The 17,749-nt window shown below is 50.8% G+C and overlaps 1 protein-coding gene across 1 annotated transcript; it reads left to right on the top strand.

Moving 5' to 3' along the window:
- Window positions 1-7,452: 7,452 nt before the first annotated feature.
- Window positions 7,453-8,546, top strand: LOC149347486 (uncharacterized). Its single transcript, XM_089541589.1, has one exon. The coding sequence runs from the start codon at window positions 7,453-7,455 to the stop codon at window positions 8,293-8,295; it is 843 nt and encodes a 280-aa protein (XP_089397715.1). The 3' UTR covers window positions 8,296-8,546.
- Window positions 8,547-17,749: the final 9,203 nt, after the last annotated feature.

The following is a 17,749-nucleotide window of genomic DNA, read 5'->3' as shown; positions in this document are numbered from 1 at the left end:
CTGTCGTCGAATTGGCGAGCATCCGGAAAATGTTCGTGTATGTGCTGCGTCGTGTTGCAGATATCGTGAACCACGAACCACCAATAAACCTTCTTCATGAACGTAATGGTTGGCCCTGCAGCTGAAAATGACACGGCAGAAGTGCGCCCAGCCTGATCCTTGAAAAAGAAACAAGAATCGTACTTTGCGCGGCCGACCAGCAGTAGCCGAGCTTCTCGTATCCACGATGAGCGCGGGCATCGAGGCACCCGCCGCGCGCGACGTATTCTACTCACACAGCGCCTCCTTGCGGCAGCCGCGAGCGGCGGCGGAGCCAGCGCCCGACGGCCTGAGGAGAGCGTTCGCCCAGGCACAGAAAGTATAGAGGAGGCGCTGGTTTGGGTCAAGGCGTGGATCTGTTGTTGTAGGTCGTGGGAAATGCGCTGTTGCTCTCGCTGCTGGCGTTCCAGCATAGCGAGCCGGAGGTCGAAGGAGAGGCTCTCGTCAGTCACGGATGGAGAGGGTGGTGCAGTGGAAGAGACGCTGGAAAGGGACGCTGGAACCGAGGAGCCTTTAACTATGGCGGCGTAGGAGCCTGGTGGTGACATGACCGGAGCTGACGGAGGTTCATGATTAGAGGAGGAGGAGGGGGTGGGTTGCGCGGCCCGGCGCAAAGCTAGGCGTCGTAGGTACGCAGCTTTGGCACGCTCGCGTTGTTTACCCAGGAGAAAGGGGCAAGTGGGTTCGAGGGAGGGGTGGGTGTTTACCTGGCAATGAACGCACCAGGGCTGGGCACATACATGAGCGGAAGGGTCGGCGGGTAGAGGAGCAGCACAGCGACGGCACTTTGCCGGAACGCTGTGCTGTGGACACTGGTGGGCAGAGCGAGACAACGGGTGCAGGTGGGAGGCTTAGGCTTATGGGGACGGCACCGGAAGGCAACGCGTTTGAAATACACAAAGTGGGGGATTACGGTTCCAGCGAAAGTTATGAGCACCGATTGAGTGGTGCCCATCATACGAGCAGCAAGAATATCGGTTTTGAATGATTCGATATCATGCATGAGGTCATCAGGGGTGAAGTGGCCACCGACGTTATGGATGACGCCGAGGCATGAGATGGGAGGATTAGGGGCATATGTTTTAATGGTGATAGGCTTACCGTGAAGCTGAAGATGCGTGATAGAAAGCAGGAGGTGGGCGGTGAGAGGGAAATGAGTTTTTAAAAAAAAATTACCGACGATTACGTTACTTCCTAATGCGAAATTTGAGCGCAGCAAATAAGCTGTTTCACCTTTTCGATAGATTGAGGCAAAGAAATCGAGCAACACATGTATGCGCTATCACAGAATTTTTTTTTTATTTTTCACACGTATTCCTTTAACAATGACTCCACTAACAGTTCTTGACAGTCATGAAGGATGCTTTGTGGTCGGAGAAATAGACTGATATATGTTCGACTTGGTACACCAATGCTTGATTCTCAAAGACGAGATCTATACAAGTGCCTCGCGAGGTTGTCACAGCCGTGGGACGCGTTACGAGCGAGAGGAACGGGATGTTCTCCCGCATAAGTGTTAGGAAATTGCTGTTTGTCTTTATGTCAACATTAAAGTCCCCCACTACTAACATCGGTGTGGATCGATGGACGGTTAATGCGAGTTGCAGGAAGTGCACGACGTCTTTCGTGAGTGCGGTAGGGGCGAAGTAGGCAGCTACTACCAGCAAGCCGTTGGGCAACTTTGCGGCGCACAGTTCGCCAACTTCATGTGACGTGCCAAACATTTCGACTGGTATTGCAGAGAGACCTGTGCGCAAGTAGATAGCGACTCCCGCCGCTCTGTTGTGGTCTCTGCGAGCACCACAGCAGTATAGGAAATCTATGATTTCGAGAGGCTCTTCGGGATCCATCCAGGTTTCAGCAAAGCAAAGTACAGAGGAATGGCGCAGAATGTGATCGTGGTGTACGTCCTTGGCATGTGCGGCAAGGGAGCGTACGTTAAGAATGTGGTTGTGAATGATGAATCAAGTGCTGCCAGCGAATGACGCGTCCATTGGCTGTCTGCGTGTGTTACTGATGTGTGGTTAACATGGTAAGCTTCGCCTGTAAGAGTGGAACGCGACAGCGTCTTGCAACGCTGCCAGGGAGTCCACAGAACGCCATCGCCAATTCGGCTGTACGCCTTGCTGGACGGTAAATTTATTTTTTGAGGAAAGGAAATGTATCTCTCTCGCATATCTGGGTGGACACCTGCACCTCGCCGTAAGGGAAAGGGGGAAGATGGGAGTGAACGAAGACGGCGTATTAGCTAGACGCGCCTTTGTTCATTCCAAACCATTCAGCTGGCATTACGGAGTGGCTAGCGTGCTCGTATCGCACTCCGGAGACCCTGGTTAGATTCCCCAACTCGACCAATTTCGTTCTCGGTTTTATTGATTTATGCGGTCTAACTAGAAATGTTAATTAGGCTATTTCATATTTATATTATTGTATTTCTATCCATCGTGTTCTGTCATTAACCTGTCAATTGTTGGAACTGTCTAGGATGTTCGACACAACGTATATGAAACGAGCAACGTCTTACTGAGTGGGGAAGTGCGTGGTGGTGGATGGAACGCGGCTTCGTACTTATCTGTTTTTTTCAGCAGCGTCTCCTTCCGCGGACGCTGTTGACGCAGCGGCGCGCGTCTTTCTTTTCTTTTCTTTTCTTCTGACCTCTTCATTCTCCTCTATATTAATTAGGCTAATTAATTAATTAAGCAATTAACTAAACTCAGTCCAACTTAGTTGCAGCATCACTATACGATCCCTTTGATTGGTTGCATGGTTACTAGCCAAAGTACAATTGGCCCCATTTGAAATTCGCGCACTGTGACGTCACGAGCATTTCGACCAATTGAAAAGCGTGACATTGGGGGCGGAGCTGGTTACGAGGCCGACGCCGACGCCGACGACGACGCGAAACCCAGGAACGGACGCCAAAGAGCTGCGCTCTAAAAGACTAGGCTTTGGGCTGGCTTGGCCTGAAGGGTAATCTCCGCACTGCTCTCGGAGGACAGTTGTGCAGCGGAGACGACTGCGGCGAGGACGTCGTAGAGCGGTATCTTGGGGTTGAGGGTGCCAGGGGGAAGCTGGATGGCAACTGTGATGAGCTCGGTGCGGGGCCGGGTGGCGGAGGCAGGCTTACGGCAGGCACCGATGGTGGTCCAGCCGACCTCAGGGGCCGGAATGAGATGGCCGTCGACCGGGGACGCCGTAAGGTCCATGTCTGCTGTGTCGTCAGCCTGGGGTGGTATGCTGCCGGTGTCGCCTTTTGCGACATGTCGCATATGGGCGGGGCCTAAAAAAGTGCTTACAGATGCTCGAAGAAACGGAAAAAGCCGCCGGCACTTTCGTCTGCGGTGCATTCATTCACTCCGAGAAGCGACAATTTACCACTGCTGATTCACTAGCAGCAGTAGTTTCGTATCTTTTATAGCAAGAATATTTGCCATCACATGACGTCTAATGTTCAAAAAAACGTTTGCAAATTTAATATAAACTCGCTTTACTTCATTTAGGTCTATAAAACACCGCGAAAAAGCTCCAAATCTATTTTTCTTTCGTTCCGGACGGTTGTGCTATGTTTCGGGCAGTTGCAGACGGTAGCAGTGTAGCTGGAGGTCCCATTAGGCCTGCGCGCTCCAGAATCGAGAGCGTATCTAAAAAACTAGGCTGAATTGCAGCTTAAACTTTATCGTCGAAGCAAGGTAAGTCATAGCGAAAAGTAACAATACCAGTAGTTGCCGGTAAACATGCCGACCGGAATCGCAAGGACTGCTGAATTGGCTGAAGCGGGCGGCTCTCGCTTGAAAGGACGTCGCCATGTTTTCACGCTAAGGGCGCAAAAGCCGCAACTGCCGATTACGTTCGTATGCTAACGGTAGCCCGTCGCCCGCGCGAATCGCTTCAGCGCATTCCGTTGTTCGACTAAGCGTAGTAAATTGGGGCGACGTCACGATGACGTAGCAGGAAGGCGGGTCCGTATCGTCCCGCCGCCGTCACCGCGGCTCGAGCCAATCAGCGAAGAGCGAATGCGACATGTCGCAAAAGGCGACACCGGGAGAATACCACCCCTGAGCCGCAATCTGCGACGCAGGTACCAAGGTGCTGGACTTGCTGTCAGCGGGAAGTGTGGTCCGAGTAGGTTCGGCGGCACTGGCGGCGGCGACGAACGCAGTCGACTGCCATGCGTCTGTGGGCCCGAAGCTCTTAGCTTCCCTTAATGCGTGGAGTTGGCCAGCAGTGGACGCCGCGGCGGTGACGAACGCTGCCGGCTGCGTTGCGGCTGTCGATTCGGAGCTCCCAGCGTCGGTGAACGCGACGGGAATGGGCGCGGTGGTGTGGCCGGTGTTGAACGCAGCCGGTTGAGACATGGCTGTAAGCGTGGTTGGAGTAGGCCCCTCGGCGGCCGCGTCGGAAGAAGTTGACACCGGCGAGGTATGGGTGGGTGGTCGTTTCTATCCCTAGGGCTATCGCCGAACATGGGCTGCTTTTCTGTGGACGTTGCTACAACACGGCTTCTCCGGTTATCATAGGAATGTCTCATTAAAGACAGCAATATATACTGAGCTCTTGACGCGTCATTTAGTGCCGCAGTAAATTTTTTTTTATTCAAGTTACTCACAGGCTCTTTCACATTGGAGCATTGTGTGAGGGGTATTAGGCGTTATTAACATATTAACGACGATATTAACATTTCTTTTAACCCCATAGGGAGAAGAAAGGCGGATGATTTAGCGTGGTTAGGCGAAATGCCGATTAGATGCGCTAGCACTTCGGTTTTGATTCAACGGCCGCTTTTCATCATGAAGCAGGCTACTGACAAGGCTACAGTATGAACCAACTAGCCCAAGCTCAAATTTTACGAACACAGGCGAACTCAGACTTAAGCTCCGCCTTTGAGGGTTTGACGTAGTAGCGCTAATGGGGTAACGCTCATATATGCCGAGTTTGTCATTCTCAATCCGACACTCTTAGATCGCTGCGAGTCCTCTTATCACTTTTGCGCAGTGGTGCAGCGGCTAAGCGATCCGCCACTGCCCTGCCATGACAGATGCTGCCATCGATCGGGCTTGAGAAACCCATGTTGCTCTTCTCAGCAGCCTGTCGCGAATAATAATTGAACATCCATCTGCCACGGTGGGCATGGGGGGACCCCACAGACAATGACGAAATCGGTGAGTAGGGTCTCTAGTACTAGCGCAGTAAAATTAAGCCAAAATCAAGCCTCACCTGTCATGGTACAGAGAAGCTTGATGAAACAAGGAGCTTAAGTTCTGGGTCACTCGTCCAAGGACAGCTACGGGGGACGGCGTCCAACCGCAGATCAAGCGGAGGGTTGGAAACGTTAAGGCCTGACAGCGCCGCTAAACTTCTTCTGGCACGCGCCGAACGCGACGCCATTGTCGCGAGCGCTCTCTTTTTCATCTCGCCTAACTGCTTTCACGTTCATCGTTATCACCGTAATTCTATCGAGTTGAGTGTCTTGCCCAAAATAGGCATTTTTGGCGCTTGCTTCAAAAGTTTGACACTTCGTACATGTTCCTGAACGTCGTCATACCATCTTATTGGCGGCCTTCGATGAGTTTTATCACGATTTGATATCCAGTTGCTGAATTTCGACATCATCATTAGCCCAGATCATTCTACAGGAGAACAAGTGCAGCCCTCCTACCCCCGCCCCCCCCCCCCGCACCTTTCTGCGGCCACACTGCATCTCCGCAGAAGCTGAAACCGTTCGTTGAGTGTATACCACGCATCCAATACGCTAGGCTACGTCATCTCACCATTTTTCCTCGTGCAGGGCTTCAAGAAACCGAAGTGCTGTCGTAGATGAGGTGACCTTTCTGCACGATGTAGGAATTAGTGTTGTGAGGCCTGCTTTTCTTTTTCATTTTCCACCATTGCCTTCATCTTGAGTACACTTCCACATGATTCACTGTTAATATGGTAATTGTGAGAAATCTATAAACTGCTGCCAGATGCGGCGTGATAGTGTATTGGGAAGCCCTACTCTTGCTATGCATGCGCTGCAAAGTCGAGCTTGTAAAATAGTTCCGGCGCTCGCACCAGTCTGTGCAGTTATAGAGGGCACTGAAGACCAATATTCTGCCGCCAACATTTCAAAACTGGTGCGTTAATCCTGTATATTCATCGCCTCATGCCATGCGGTGGAAACTACGCGAACTAAAAGCGCTTGTCTAGATTTTCTGGGCTTGCGGCGGCGCGACGTACAGCCCACATCATGAGTTAGACATGAAAGCTGTTTGGTTTGGTTTATGAGGTTTAACGTACCAAAGCGACTCCGGCTATGAGAGACGCCGTAGTGAAGGGCTCCGGAAATTTCGACCACCTGGGATTCTTTAACGTGCACTAACATCGCGCACTAGACGGGCCTCTAGAATTTTGCCTCCATCGAAATTCTAGCCGCCGCGGCCGGGATCGAACCCGCGTCTTTCGGCTCAGCAGCCGAGCGCCATAACCACAGATCCACCGCGGCAGGCTTAAGACAGCTGTATGCTGCCCAGAGAGGATATTCACCTGTCGTGGGTCTGCCTTGCTCTTGGTTGGCTTCCAGGCATTCCTACTATGTTATGGAGATCCGTCTCACACTGTCCAAGTAGCCTCGGCATGGGTAATCCTGCAACAAACTCTCAACGCGTTTTCCACGGTTCTTGCTCCCCAGAGCCGTAATACCAGAAGGACTTCAAGAAGCATAATACACTCAATCGACATTAACAACATATCAACAGCATCCAAATTACGCCCGCTTCATGAACTACTTCCTTTAACACCGATCTCGAAAAAGCCCTGTGCTGTGCGATCAGCCGCTAATGTGTTCTGACAATAGTTAAATCCCCACATGTGACACTTAGCTAGGCCCGTTAAGAGTGCCTCCTTTGACCAATGCAAGAAGCTGAGCCAGACGACGAGGATGACGGATCATCCGTAACATCTTGCCTCACTAGCGTCTCGCGGCAGAGCGGGGACACGGTAGTTGGATCAGCTGGTCGCGTCGCCGGCCTAGAGGCACTGCAGCGCCAAACCGAGCAACTGGAGGAGCAAGTGGCGGCCCTCCCGAACCAAATGATGTCAGCAGTCAGCGAGTCCTTCCAGGATATGTTCAAGGCAGCTTTAACGCAAGCACTTCCCGACCTTATGGCCCAGGTCACTGACTCGGTCACTGACTCGACCTTTGGTCATTTGGCAGTGGCGGCATCAACCCTCATGCACGGCATCTGAACCTCTCCTCTGTGTATTTACAGGTTGGTTGATATTCTTCTGTACTGCTTTTTTTCTTTTCGTTGTTTTATCACCGCCTATGCCGCTGCTGCCAAAGACCTCTTGTTATTTTTTTTCTGCTTTGCCACGGTTTTAACCATGTCGCGTTGTTGTGCATGCCGATCGCGGGTTCCCGACAACGGGCCGCATATGACCTGTTCAGAATGCCAATTTACTTTTCATCTGGGTGCATGTTCTGGTATAAGTGACGAAACATGGAATGCCAAACGCGGTTCTTTCAAGAAATCTTGGAAGTGTGACCGGTGTAGCAAGGGTTCACGAAGCGATGACTCGGAGAGCCCCAACTTAGACAGCGACTTAGCAGCGCACTTGCTAGCAATTCAGACCAAACTCGATACTCTCCTAGCTCTCCCTAAACTGGTAGACGCACTTGACTCCAGCGTGAAGTTCCTGTCAGACAAGTTCGATGAATTTCAGGATCGTCTTCAAATTCAAGAGCAAGCGACAAAAAAACTGGCCGAACGCATGGATCAGATAGAAAAGGCCGACTCTTCCAGTGAATTGCAACAGATAATGCAAGATGTAGATAACCTGGAGTGGCGTAGCCGTCGCAACAACATTGAATTTCACGGCATTCCTGAAACTGAAAACGAGAACTTGCTCGAAAAAATAAATGAATTAGCCCCTAGACTGGACATTCAGCCACTAACTAAGCAAGATATCACCGCACTACATCGGCTTCCAGCGAAACAAGGCAGAACACGGGGCATCATTGCTCGCTTCGTCAGTCATGAACATCGTGACGCCTGGTTGGCAAAGCGACAGACACTAAGGAATGAACCTGGTGAGATGTTTATGTGCGAAAACATGACAAGGCTTTCCCGTAGTCTTCTGACAAAAACGAAGGAATGGGCGAAGAACGCAGGCTACGCTTTCGTATGGCACACGAACGGAAAAGTGCTAGTTCGAAAGAAGAGCGGTGATAATGCTGTGGTGATTCGCACGGTTCAGGATCTTGATGATCTGCAGTGACTATTCTTGGCAAGTTTGTTTTTCTTTGAAATTTTTCTTCCGCAATGAAAAACCTGCCCACACTTTCAGTTTTTCATCTTAATGCCAGGAGTTTACGCAACAAGTATGATGAAGTAATTTCTTTTTTGTCGGAACCGAATCATTCCTATGACATCATTTGTTTTACAGAGACCTGGTTCTCATGTGATGACGAGTGTTTTTCACTTTCCGGATATGATGTTGTATCTGCATGTCGCTGTAGGAGGCGTGGTGGTGGTATCGCTGTATACATCCGATCAAAGCTTAATTATAAGGTACTTCCGGAGTTCAAGATAATTGGTGATAATTATGAATGCATAGTTATACAGTGTCGTGGTATGATTTTCTCTGTCATGTACCGTCCTCCATCAGGTGTTCTCAGTGACTTTATGAAGTTTACTGAAAAGATACTTGAATTCAGTGTTCAGCTGAAGTCTGAAAGCGTTCTTGTGGGTGATTTCAACCTGAATGCTTCCCTTGACAATCAAGCCTACTTACAATTCAAAGAGTTATACGAGTCTTATGGTTGCTCCAACGTAATCACCACACCGACAAGAATTACACCAAGTTCCCAAAGTATTCTTGATCTGTGCGTTACAAGTTTCCCTCGCGAGAATGTAAAATCAGGCACCCTGGTCTGCAGTTTAAGCGATCATTTGCCAATATATTGTGTGTTACCCTGCAAACACACAGTCGCCCCCGAACACAAAGTATTAATTAGAGATTACTCCGAGTACAATGTTAACAAGTTTAGGGACATGCTGACAAATGTTGACTGGAACATAATTTTGGAGCTCTCGAACCCCGATGCCGCTTACGACGCTTTCCTTTCATGCTTTGTATCTGCTTATAACACATGTTTTCCCCTCAAGCCCCGAAAAAAGAACAAAAAAGTACGAAAGCCCTGGATTTCTCGTGAACTGTTTCAAAGAATCAAAGAGAAAAACAGACTTTTCCAAACATTCTTGCAAACAAAAGATGCAAGTGACTTTCATGCATTCAAGAAAGTACGAAATCTGCTAAATTCAGACTTAAAGAAAGCAAAGCTCGAATACTACACAAATAAATTTACACAGGTGAACGGTAATACACGACTGGTATGGCAAACCATGAGAGAGTTAATCTATAAGAATGCAGAAACAAAAAAAGTGAACTTTCGGAATGCCGATCTGTCTGAAGCAGAGGTTGCAAACCTGTTTAATGAGCATTTTCTTGCTGCTGGTGCTCCTTTAGCCGACGCAACAAATGCACCTTCTTCTACACCTTGGGAAAATTATGTCACTGCAAGCAATCCGAATACAATATTTTTGTCCCCCACTGATTTCAGCGAGGTGCAAGATATAATTATGTCTCTAAAAGACGGTTGTGCATCTGGCACTGATGAGATCAGACCAAAACCACTGAAGGCTGTGAGTCAAATAGTTAGTACTCCTATTGCACACATCTGCAATCTTATAATGGAAAAGGGAGTTTTCCCAGCCAAAATGAAACTTGCTCGTGTGACGGCTATACATAAGGGAGGCTCTTTCGATGACGTGAACAATTACAGGCCGATCTCTGTGCTTTCTGTATTTTCGAAAATAGCTGAACATATCATAAACAAAAGGCTTGTTGGATTTCTAACCTCGGAAAATATTATCGTAAGGCAACAGTTCGGCTTCCAGAAAAACAAATCGCCAGAAACAGCACTACTTGGAATAAAAGATGAAATTCTGCACAATATCGAAAACAAGGCACTAACTCTGGGTATATTCCTCGATTTTAGAAAAGCGTTCGACAGTGTACAACATGATATACTAATAAAAAAGCTTCAGCATTACGGTGTCAGGGGTATAGCTGGTACTCTCCTCATGAGTTATTTAACTTCACGTGAGCAGTATACTGTCATCAATGGTGTATGCTCAGAGACAAACACTCTGTTGTATGGTGTACCACAAGGGTCCATCCTAGGGCCAGTCTTATTTCTCATCTATATCAATGATATTGTAAATATACCGGGTGCCTCGAATTTGGTTTTATATGCGGACGACACCAATGTGTTCTTTTCGGGTAGGGATTTAGATGTGCTGTTCAGGGAGGCAAACAATTGGATGTTGGGCTTAACCTCATGGCTGGGAAGTAACCGGCTCGCATTAAACATAAACAAAACAAAGTATGTACTCTTTCGCTCCAAAGGTACTGAAATGTATTCAATTCCATGTTTAAAATTTAATGGCCTGGACATACAACAGTCTTCTACTACCAGATTTCTAGGTGTGACATTCCACGAAAATCTCTTATGGAATGCTCACATCCACACACTTAGAACTGATCTCTCTCGTGCCTTAGGCATCTTAAACAGACTGAGGTGTTACCTCCCAGCTTCTATCAAACGACTGGTGTACTATTCCCTTATACATTCACGTTTTAGCTATTGCTCTCTTGTGTGGCAAACCACGACGAAAACAAATTTAGATTCCCTACTATCAATACAAAAAAGAGCAATACGCGCTATCAGTAACTTAGAGCTGTCCTCTAGTTGTGCGCCCTACTATAGATCGCATGGAATACTCCAAATGCCTCAGTTCTACAAATACAGACTAAGCCTGGAAGTTTATCGCCAATACCGGTTGGATAAATCTACCTTTGAAACAAGATACCAGGAGAAAAGAAGTGTGTACGATTTAAGAAAGAGCATCATAGTCAAGCCCCGAGCTCGAACAAACTATGGACATCAAAGATTAAGCTGTCAGATAGCAGATTTATTAAACAGCTATCCCGTCATTCATGCCCTATTGACCGAAAATCTTTCATTAAGCAGGTTTAAGAAAACACTGAAGGGATTATTTTTAAAGGAAGACTAGTGTGTTATGTTCATGTTTTTCTTCTTGTTTTCAATTTTATGTTCCATGTGCTTCAAGTTCGATAGTTTACATGTATCTTATGTTTGGAAGTGTTTTGTTAACATGCATTGCTTGTAGAAGTTGCTGCACTTATTCTTGTACTCCGTTCCTGTACATATTCTTGGACTGTAAAAAAAATATAATAAGGGAGTTGGGGGATACAGTTTCATCTAAGACATTTCTCTGCATGTAAATTCTGTTGAAACTCTGCATGAGTGTCAAACCGCTGCTTGCCACAGGGTGGCGTGACCTCGTCAGGCACTTTTCCGCCTTTTGTCACGTCCCCCAAGACAATAGTTTTGTATTATTGTCTTGAATAAAAATGATTGATTGATTGATTGATTGATTGATTGATTGATTGATTGATTGATTGATTGATTGATTGATTGATTGATTGATTGATTGATTGATAAAGCCGTGCAGCCCTGGGTCAGCACCCAAATTAAGAACGCCACAAGCTGCGAATCCCATCACCTCAAACGTAAGACAGCCTTCCGTCAGGCAGCGGAGGAACATGGTTCAGGCTCGGCAGCTGGTGGGTCGGTGCAGCCCCTCACTGGGGTTGCGCCGGCTTCCGGCCAGAGCTATTCCGATCACCCTTAAATAAATACGACAAGATGGCTAGCAGATGTAATAGGAATGCTAAAAACTTTGAAAAATTCCAGATCATCCAATGGAACTGCAGGGGTTTCAGATCTTGGAAAAAGCGGTCACAGCTCCAGCTTTACCTGCAGTCCCTAGGTGACATGCCGGCGCTCATTGCCCTACAGGAGCCCGGCATAGACGCTAAATTATCAGGCTACAGCACCTTTCAGGGGGGCCCCTCTACGTGCATCCTGGTGAATAAGGCTTACACCGTGGTTCAGGTCGACTTAGACTTGAGTACCGAGCAAGAATATACAATGGTCCGAGTATTGCCTCTCAGACGCCGCGACCCGTCAATACATATCCTCAACATATACTGCCCTCCGCGTAAGCCGCGCGTAACTTTCAATGAAATCTTCCTTCGCGCGATAAAATTGGCAGCCAAAGAGCCTCTAGTGATCGTTGGAGACTTCAATGCTCCCAGCCTTCATTGGGGCTACCACTTCGAACAGGCAAGAGGACGTAAGCTGGCGGAGCTCATCTCCACCCTCAGCCTCACGTTGCTCACGGACCCGGCGTATCCCACTCGAGTGGGGAATTCGGTAACCCGCGACACGTGTCCAGACCTTTCTCTCGTTAAAAATGCTAGAGCGGCTGCATGGGAGAACTTGGGAGATTCTCTAGGCAGCGATCACCTCCTTCTCCGGATTACACTCGAGGCAAAGGCAGCGCGCAAAAAATGGGGTCAGGCCAAGCTGACCGATTGGCACAAATTCCGGAATCACACTATCCCTCCCGTACTATTTTCCGGCGGCTACGCGGAATGGGCTAACCACATATACAACATTCAGAAACAACACGTCACAACACTACAAACCACCGAAGAGATCCCCGCAGTGGACACCCACCTCCTGCATTTGTGGGAGGCGCGCCGGAGCTTAACTAAACGGTGGAAAAAGCAGAAAACTAATCGCAAATTACGCGACCGCATAGCCAAACTCACAGAGCAGGCTGCAGCGTATGCTGCCGAGCTCTCAGATTCAAATTGGATAGCGCGCTGCAACGCCGCAGCTCATCAGATGAGCTCGAAGGGGACGTGGCGTCTCTTTCGCAGTCTAATCGACCCCTCCCAAACGAGAGGGGAGACGCAAAAGCAGCTCCGGCGGGCTCTGCAAGGGTATCAAGGTACGACGGCGCAACTTGCGGACACTCTGTGCGACAGATATCTCTGTCGTATGGAGGACCCGCCTGGGCAACAGTACATGTACTCTGGCAGGCCTAATGAAACACTCGATGCCCCTTTTGAGTTGCACGACCTTAAGGCGGCCTTAGCAAAAATGCGCCGGGGTACGGCTCCGGGACGGGACCACATAACAGTGAACCTGTTGGCGAACCTACCGGACTCAGCCTACCTTCATTTATTAGAATACATCAACCAGATCTGGGACGGGCGTCCACTCCCTCCCGAGTGGAAAACGTCACTTGTGACGTTTATCCCTAAAACAGGTAAGGCCGTGAATACGGACAACCTGAGGCCCATATCACTGACCTCATGTGCGGGCAAGCTTATGGAGACGATGGTACGGGATCGCCTCTCTCCATACCTGGAGAGTAGGGGCTTCTTTGCAGTCACCATGTTCGGGTTTCGCCCTCACATGTCTGCACAGGATGTCCTTCTCCAGCTGCACAGGGATGTAATACGACCCACAACTATGCAACACAATGACAAAGCCATCCTCGCCCTTGATCTGAAAGGGGCTTTCGACAATGTGAAACACGGAAGCATCCTGGCCAACTTGAGTTCTACCGATTGTGGGGCTAGGACCTACGCGTATGTAAGAGATTTCTTGTCTAATCGCCAGGCCTTTCTTCGGATTGAGGGCGAGGAATACGGCCCTTACATGATGGGAACACGGGGTACCCCTCAGGGAGCAGTGTTATCACCGCTCCTGCTCAACATTGCTATGATGCGCCTCCCAAGCCAATTGGCCCGGGTGGAAGGCATTCAACACGCGTTATATGCAGATGATATTACAATTTGGACCACTCAGGGGAGCCTTGGAGACATGGAGGACCGCCTTCAGCAGGCTGCTTCCATAGTCGATGCGTATGCTAATGACTGTGGGCTCCAATGTGCTCCAGCGAAATCAGAGCTTCTGCATGTCAGAGCGAACCCAAAGGATAGGACAGCAATACACATCTCTCTGTCAGGAGGTCCTATTAGAGAGGTGGAGGAGCTCCGTATTCTGGGCCTTTTCATTCACCAGAGACTCAGACCGGACTCCACTATTGCGAAACTCAAGAGAGTAGGCGAACAGGTAGGGCGCATGATCCGCCGCGTTTCCAACAAGCGGGGTGGTCTGCGGGGCAGGGACGCGCTTCGGCTCGTCTATGCCTTCGTGACTAGCCGGATCCTCTACGCTGTGCCATATCTCCGCACTACTAAGCAAGACGAGGCGCGAATAGACGCCATCATCCGCAAGGCAACTAAGCGAGCCCTGGATCTCCCGGTGACTACCTCTAATGCCAAACTCAAGGCATTGGGGGTGCTAAACTCCTACCAGGAGCTGCGGGAGGCCCACCTCGTGAACCAATACACGCGGCTCACGCAGACGGCTCCTGGGCGCCGCCTGCTAAACCGCTTACACATCCAACACGACTGCACTCCAGAGGAGGCGGAGCGTATCCCAGTACTATGGCGCCATATGCTCTGGGTCTCCCCGCTCCCCCGTAACATGGACACCGACATGCATGAAAACAGACGACAAGCGCGGGCTCGGGCTCTTGAGAGACAACACGGCTCCCGACCCGGTGTATATTATGTAGACGTAGCAGGGCCATCGCCCACGGGATTTTACTCGGCCGCTGTCGTTCACCAGGAAATGCATGTTGATGGACTCTCCTTTCGAGCCCCGAATCCAATGCGGGCCGAGGAAGTAGCGATAGCGCTTGCTGCCGCCCACGCCAATTCGAGAATAATCATCACGGACTCCCGAAAAGCCTGTGAACATTACTTGGCAGGGGAGATCTCCCCCTTAGCTGCTTGTATTCTACGACGGACTGCCACTGATCCAACACCCAAACGAATCATTTGGGCTCCTGGCCACCAGGGCTTACGAGGTAATGAGGCCGCTGACGCGGCTGCCCGAGCGCTTACTCACCGGGCTCCTCATCCCAGCTCTTCTGGCTCGGAGACTAACCAGCCGCTGCTGCGATTCCGGGAAATATTAACACATTATAGCGACAACCACCGCCTTTTCCCGGCCCCTGCAAAAGGGCTGAGTAAGACGGAGGAGCGAACTTTAAGGCGCCTGCAGACAGGTACTCTACTCTGTCCTGCAATAATAAAACATTACGATCCTAACACGGATGGGCGATGCCCACACTGTGGGGAGACCTGTGATATCTTCCACATGGTGTGGGCATGTACTCAAAATCCCCACCTCCCCCCTTCCCCTACCCCTTCCAGAGAGGCATGGGAGACTGCCCTCCTCAACTGCTCCTCGCTTGAGTCCCAAAGGGCTCTGGTGAAACGGGCGAGAGACGGGGCCTCGTCGTGCGGTGTCCCGGACTAGGGACGCCGACCATGTAGCGGGGCCACTCTGTGGCTCCCAAACTCTTTTTTACAATATAAAAGTTTTCACCACCTTCGCCAGCTGTACGCATGCGGGAGGAGACGAGTGACGTCACTACGCGCGCCGCCACCTCACCAGCTGTGCGCATGCACGGCGCGCGTTACTGCGCACGCGCAAGGAGGCTGCGTTGCTGTATAAATGCAGGGTGATACAACCGCGGGTTACAGGTATCTGTCCTCGCTTCAGCGAGTGCGGCTTCGGCCGCTTATCTGTTTTATGCGAAGCATATTACTAGAGGTACACTACAGCCCTTCGCCGTGGTTACGCGCCGTGCACACCACGTGGTACAGTGACGTCACACCATGTGACATACCACGTGACACATAACGTCACGACAGAGGAAGACGGAGGTACACTACAGCCCTTCGCCGTGGTTATGCGCCGTGCACACCACGTGGTACAGTGACGTCACACCACGTGACATACCACGTGACACATGACGTCACGACAGAGGAAGACAGAGGTACACTACAGCCCTTCGCCGCGGTTATGCGCCGTGCACACCACGTGGTACAGTGAGGTCACACCACGTGACATACCATGTGACACATGACGTCACGACAGAGGAAGACGGAGGTACACTACAGCCCTTCGCCGTGGTTACACGCCGTGCACACCACGTGGTACAGTGACGTCACACCACGTGACATACCACGTGACACGTGACGTCACGACAGAGGAAGACGGAGGTACACTACAGCCCTTCGCCGTGGTTACACGCCGTGCACACCACGTGGTACAGTGACGTCACACCACGTGACATACCACGTGACACATGACGTCACGACAGAGGAAGATGAGGGTCCACCTCGCGCCGTCGCTGTGGTTGCACGCCGTGCAGACCACGTGGTACAGTGGCGACACACCACGTGACACATGACGTCACGACAGATCGCCGTCACGCGCTGGGAGAGGGAGAACGATGCCATCGCCCAGACACCGGAATGTCCTCGAGCGGCATTCCCGCGCATTTCGAACGCGCGTTCACACTCGGTGTAGGTGAAACGCTCGCTCCACCGGGCAGGCGGACGCGGCATCCGTGGCAATCCAGGCACCCACCCAACGCGCGTCTCGGGGTTAGTCGGCGTTCCGCTGTAGCCATGCCGTTGTCTTCCCCCACGACGAAGGCTCCTAGTGGTTGTATTAAAATGACCAAGTATTCAACCAAGGAAAGCCATGTATTACCAAGCCTAGCCATCAATATGCTTCGCATCTGACCAGGGTTAACCAAGTTAAGCCTCAGCCATTTTTGTTTAGCAGCGTCCGCTCCGGCGGACGCAGTTGTTGCTGCGACGCGCGTCTTCTCTTTCCTTTTTCTCTTTCCTCTGCTCTTTTAACTCTCCTCTATCTGCACGTGGCAGCGGTGGTGGCTTGGCTCGAGCCAGTAGCATGCCCGTGCAATTTCCTTTTCATCCTTCTCTCAGTCACGACAACAACAACCGCGGGTTACAGGCGCTTGCCACAGAAAAGGAGAGTCGGGCAACTTCCGAACGGCTCTGGTGACTGGAGAATCTCAACTCGTCCGACCCCGAGGTTGCGGCCTGGCGGCTGGCCGCCGAGAACAGGAAGAACGGACGGCGCAAGGCCAAGCGAGAGGCTGAGACGTCGGAGCAGGGAGAGGAGCGCATGGCGAAGAGACGGCGCCCTGGCCTCTATGGAATGCGATGCGGCGATGGAGGACTACGTGAAGGCCCGCCGCTTTTAAGCATGAAAATGCTTTTAGCTCCCGTTGTCGGCAGTGTGGTGACGTCACGCCGAGACCGAGAGCCAACATCCGGGCACTGAATTCCACTTATCCGGGCACTGAATTCCACTCATCCGGGCACTGAAACGAGAGCATCCGGGCACCGTACGAGATTTAACTAGACTCTCTAAGAGAGGGCCGTGCTTCCGCGCCGTCCCCAAGGGTGGCGCTGCGGTCCCACACTCACGCATGTAAAAGAACGGCCGCTGGGCCTTCAGTTCATGAAGGTTTCCCCTTTGGCTGGCAGATGTATACACGCTGGCGGAGTATTCGAACGCGCTGCAGATACATTCTTGTCAGGCCTGCGTCTCGTCTCGTAGTGTCCGCGTACGCTTCTGCATCCTCCTGCATTTCATTGGCGCCACCGTCACAGCTGCTTAAGCCGAGCAATGGAACCTGATGAAAAGATAGATAGGAAGCGTCTTGCGGAAAGCTATCGATTTGCAAGTGATACGCCAAAGCAGAAGACTGCTCGCCCCTGCCGACAACGCCATGGTTATGCGGCCGCTCCCGGAAGCTACAAGGCCGCCACGGTTCGCGGCTGCCTACCTAAGCCCGCACTATTGCAGGCGCTCGCTTCGACGCAACAA

The sequence above is a fragment of the Amblyomma mixtum genome, chromosome 4 (genome assembly GCF_055824585.1).
Source record: "Amblyomma mixtum isolate Tamu chromosome 4, ASM5582458v1, whole genome shotgun sequence".
Taxonomy (NCBI): Eukaryota; Metazoa; Arthropoda; class Arachnida; order Ixodida; family Ixodidae; genus Amblyomma; species Amblyomma mixtum.
This window is presented reverse-complemented; position numbering and strand designations above follow the sequence as displayed.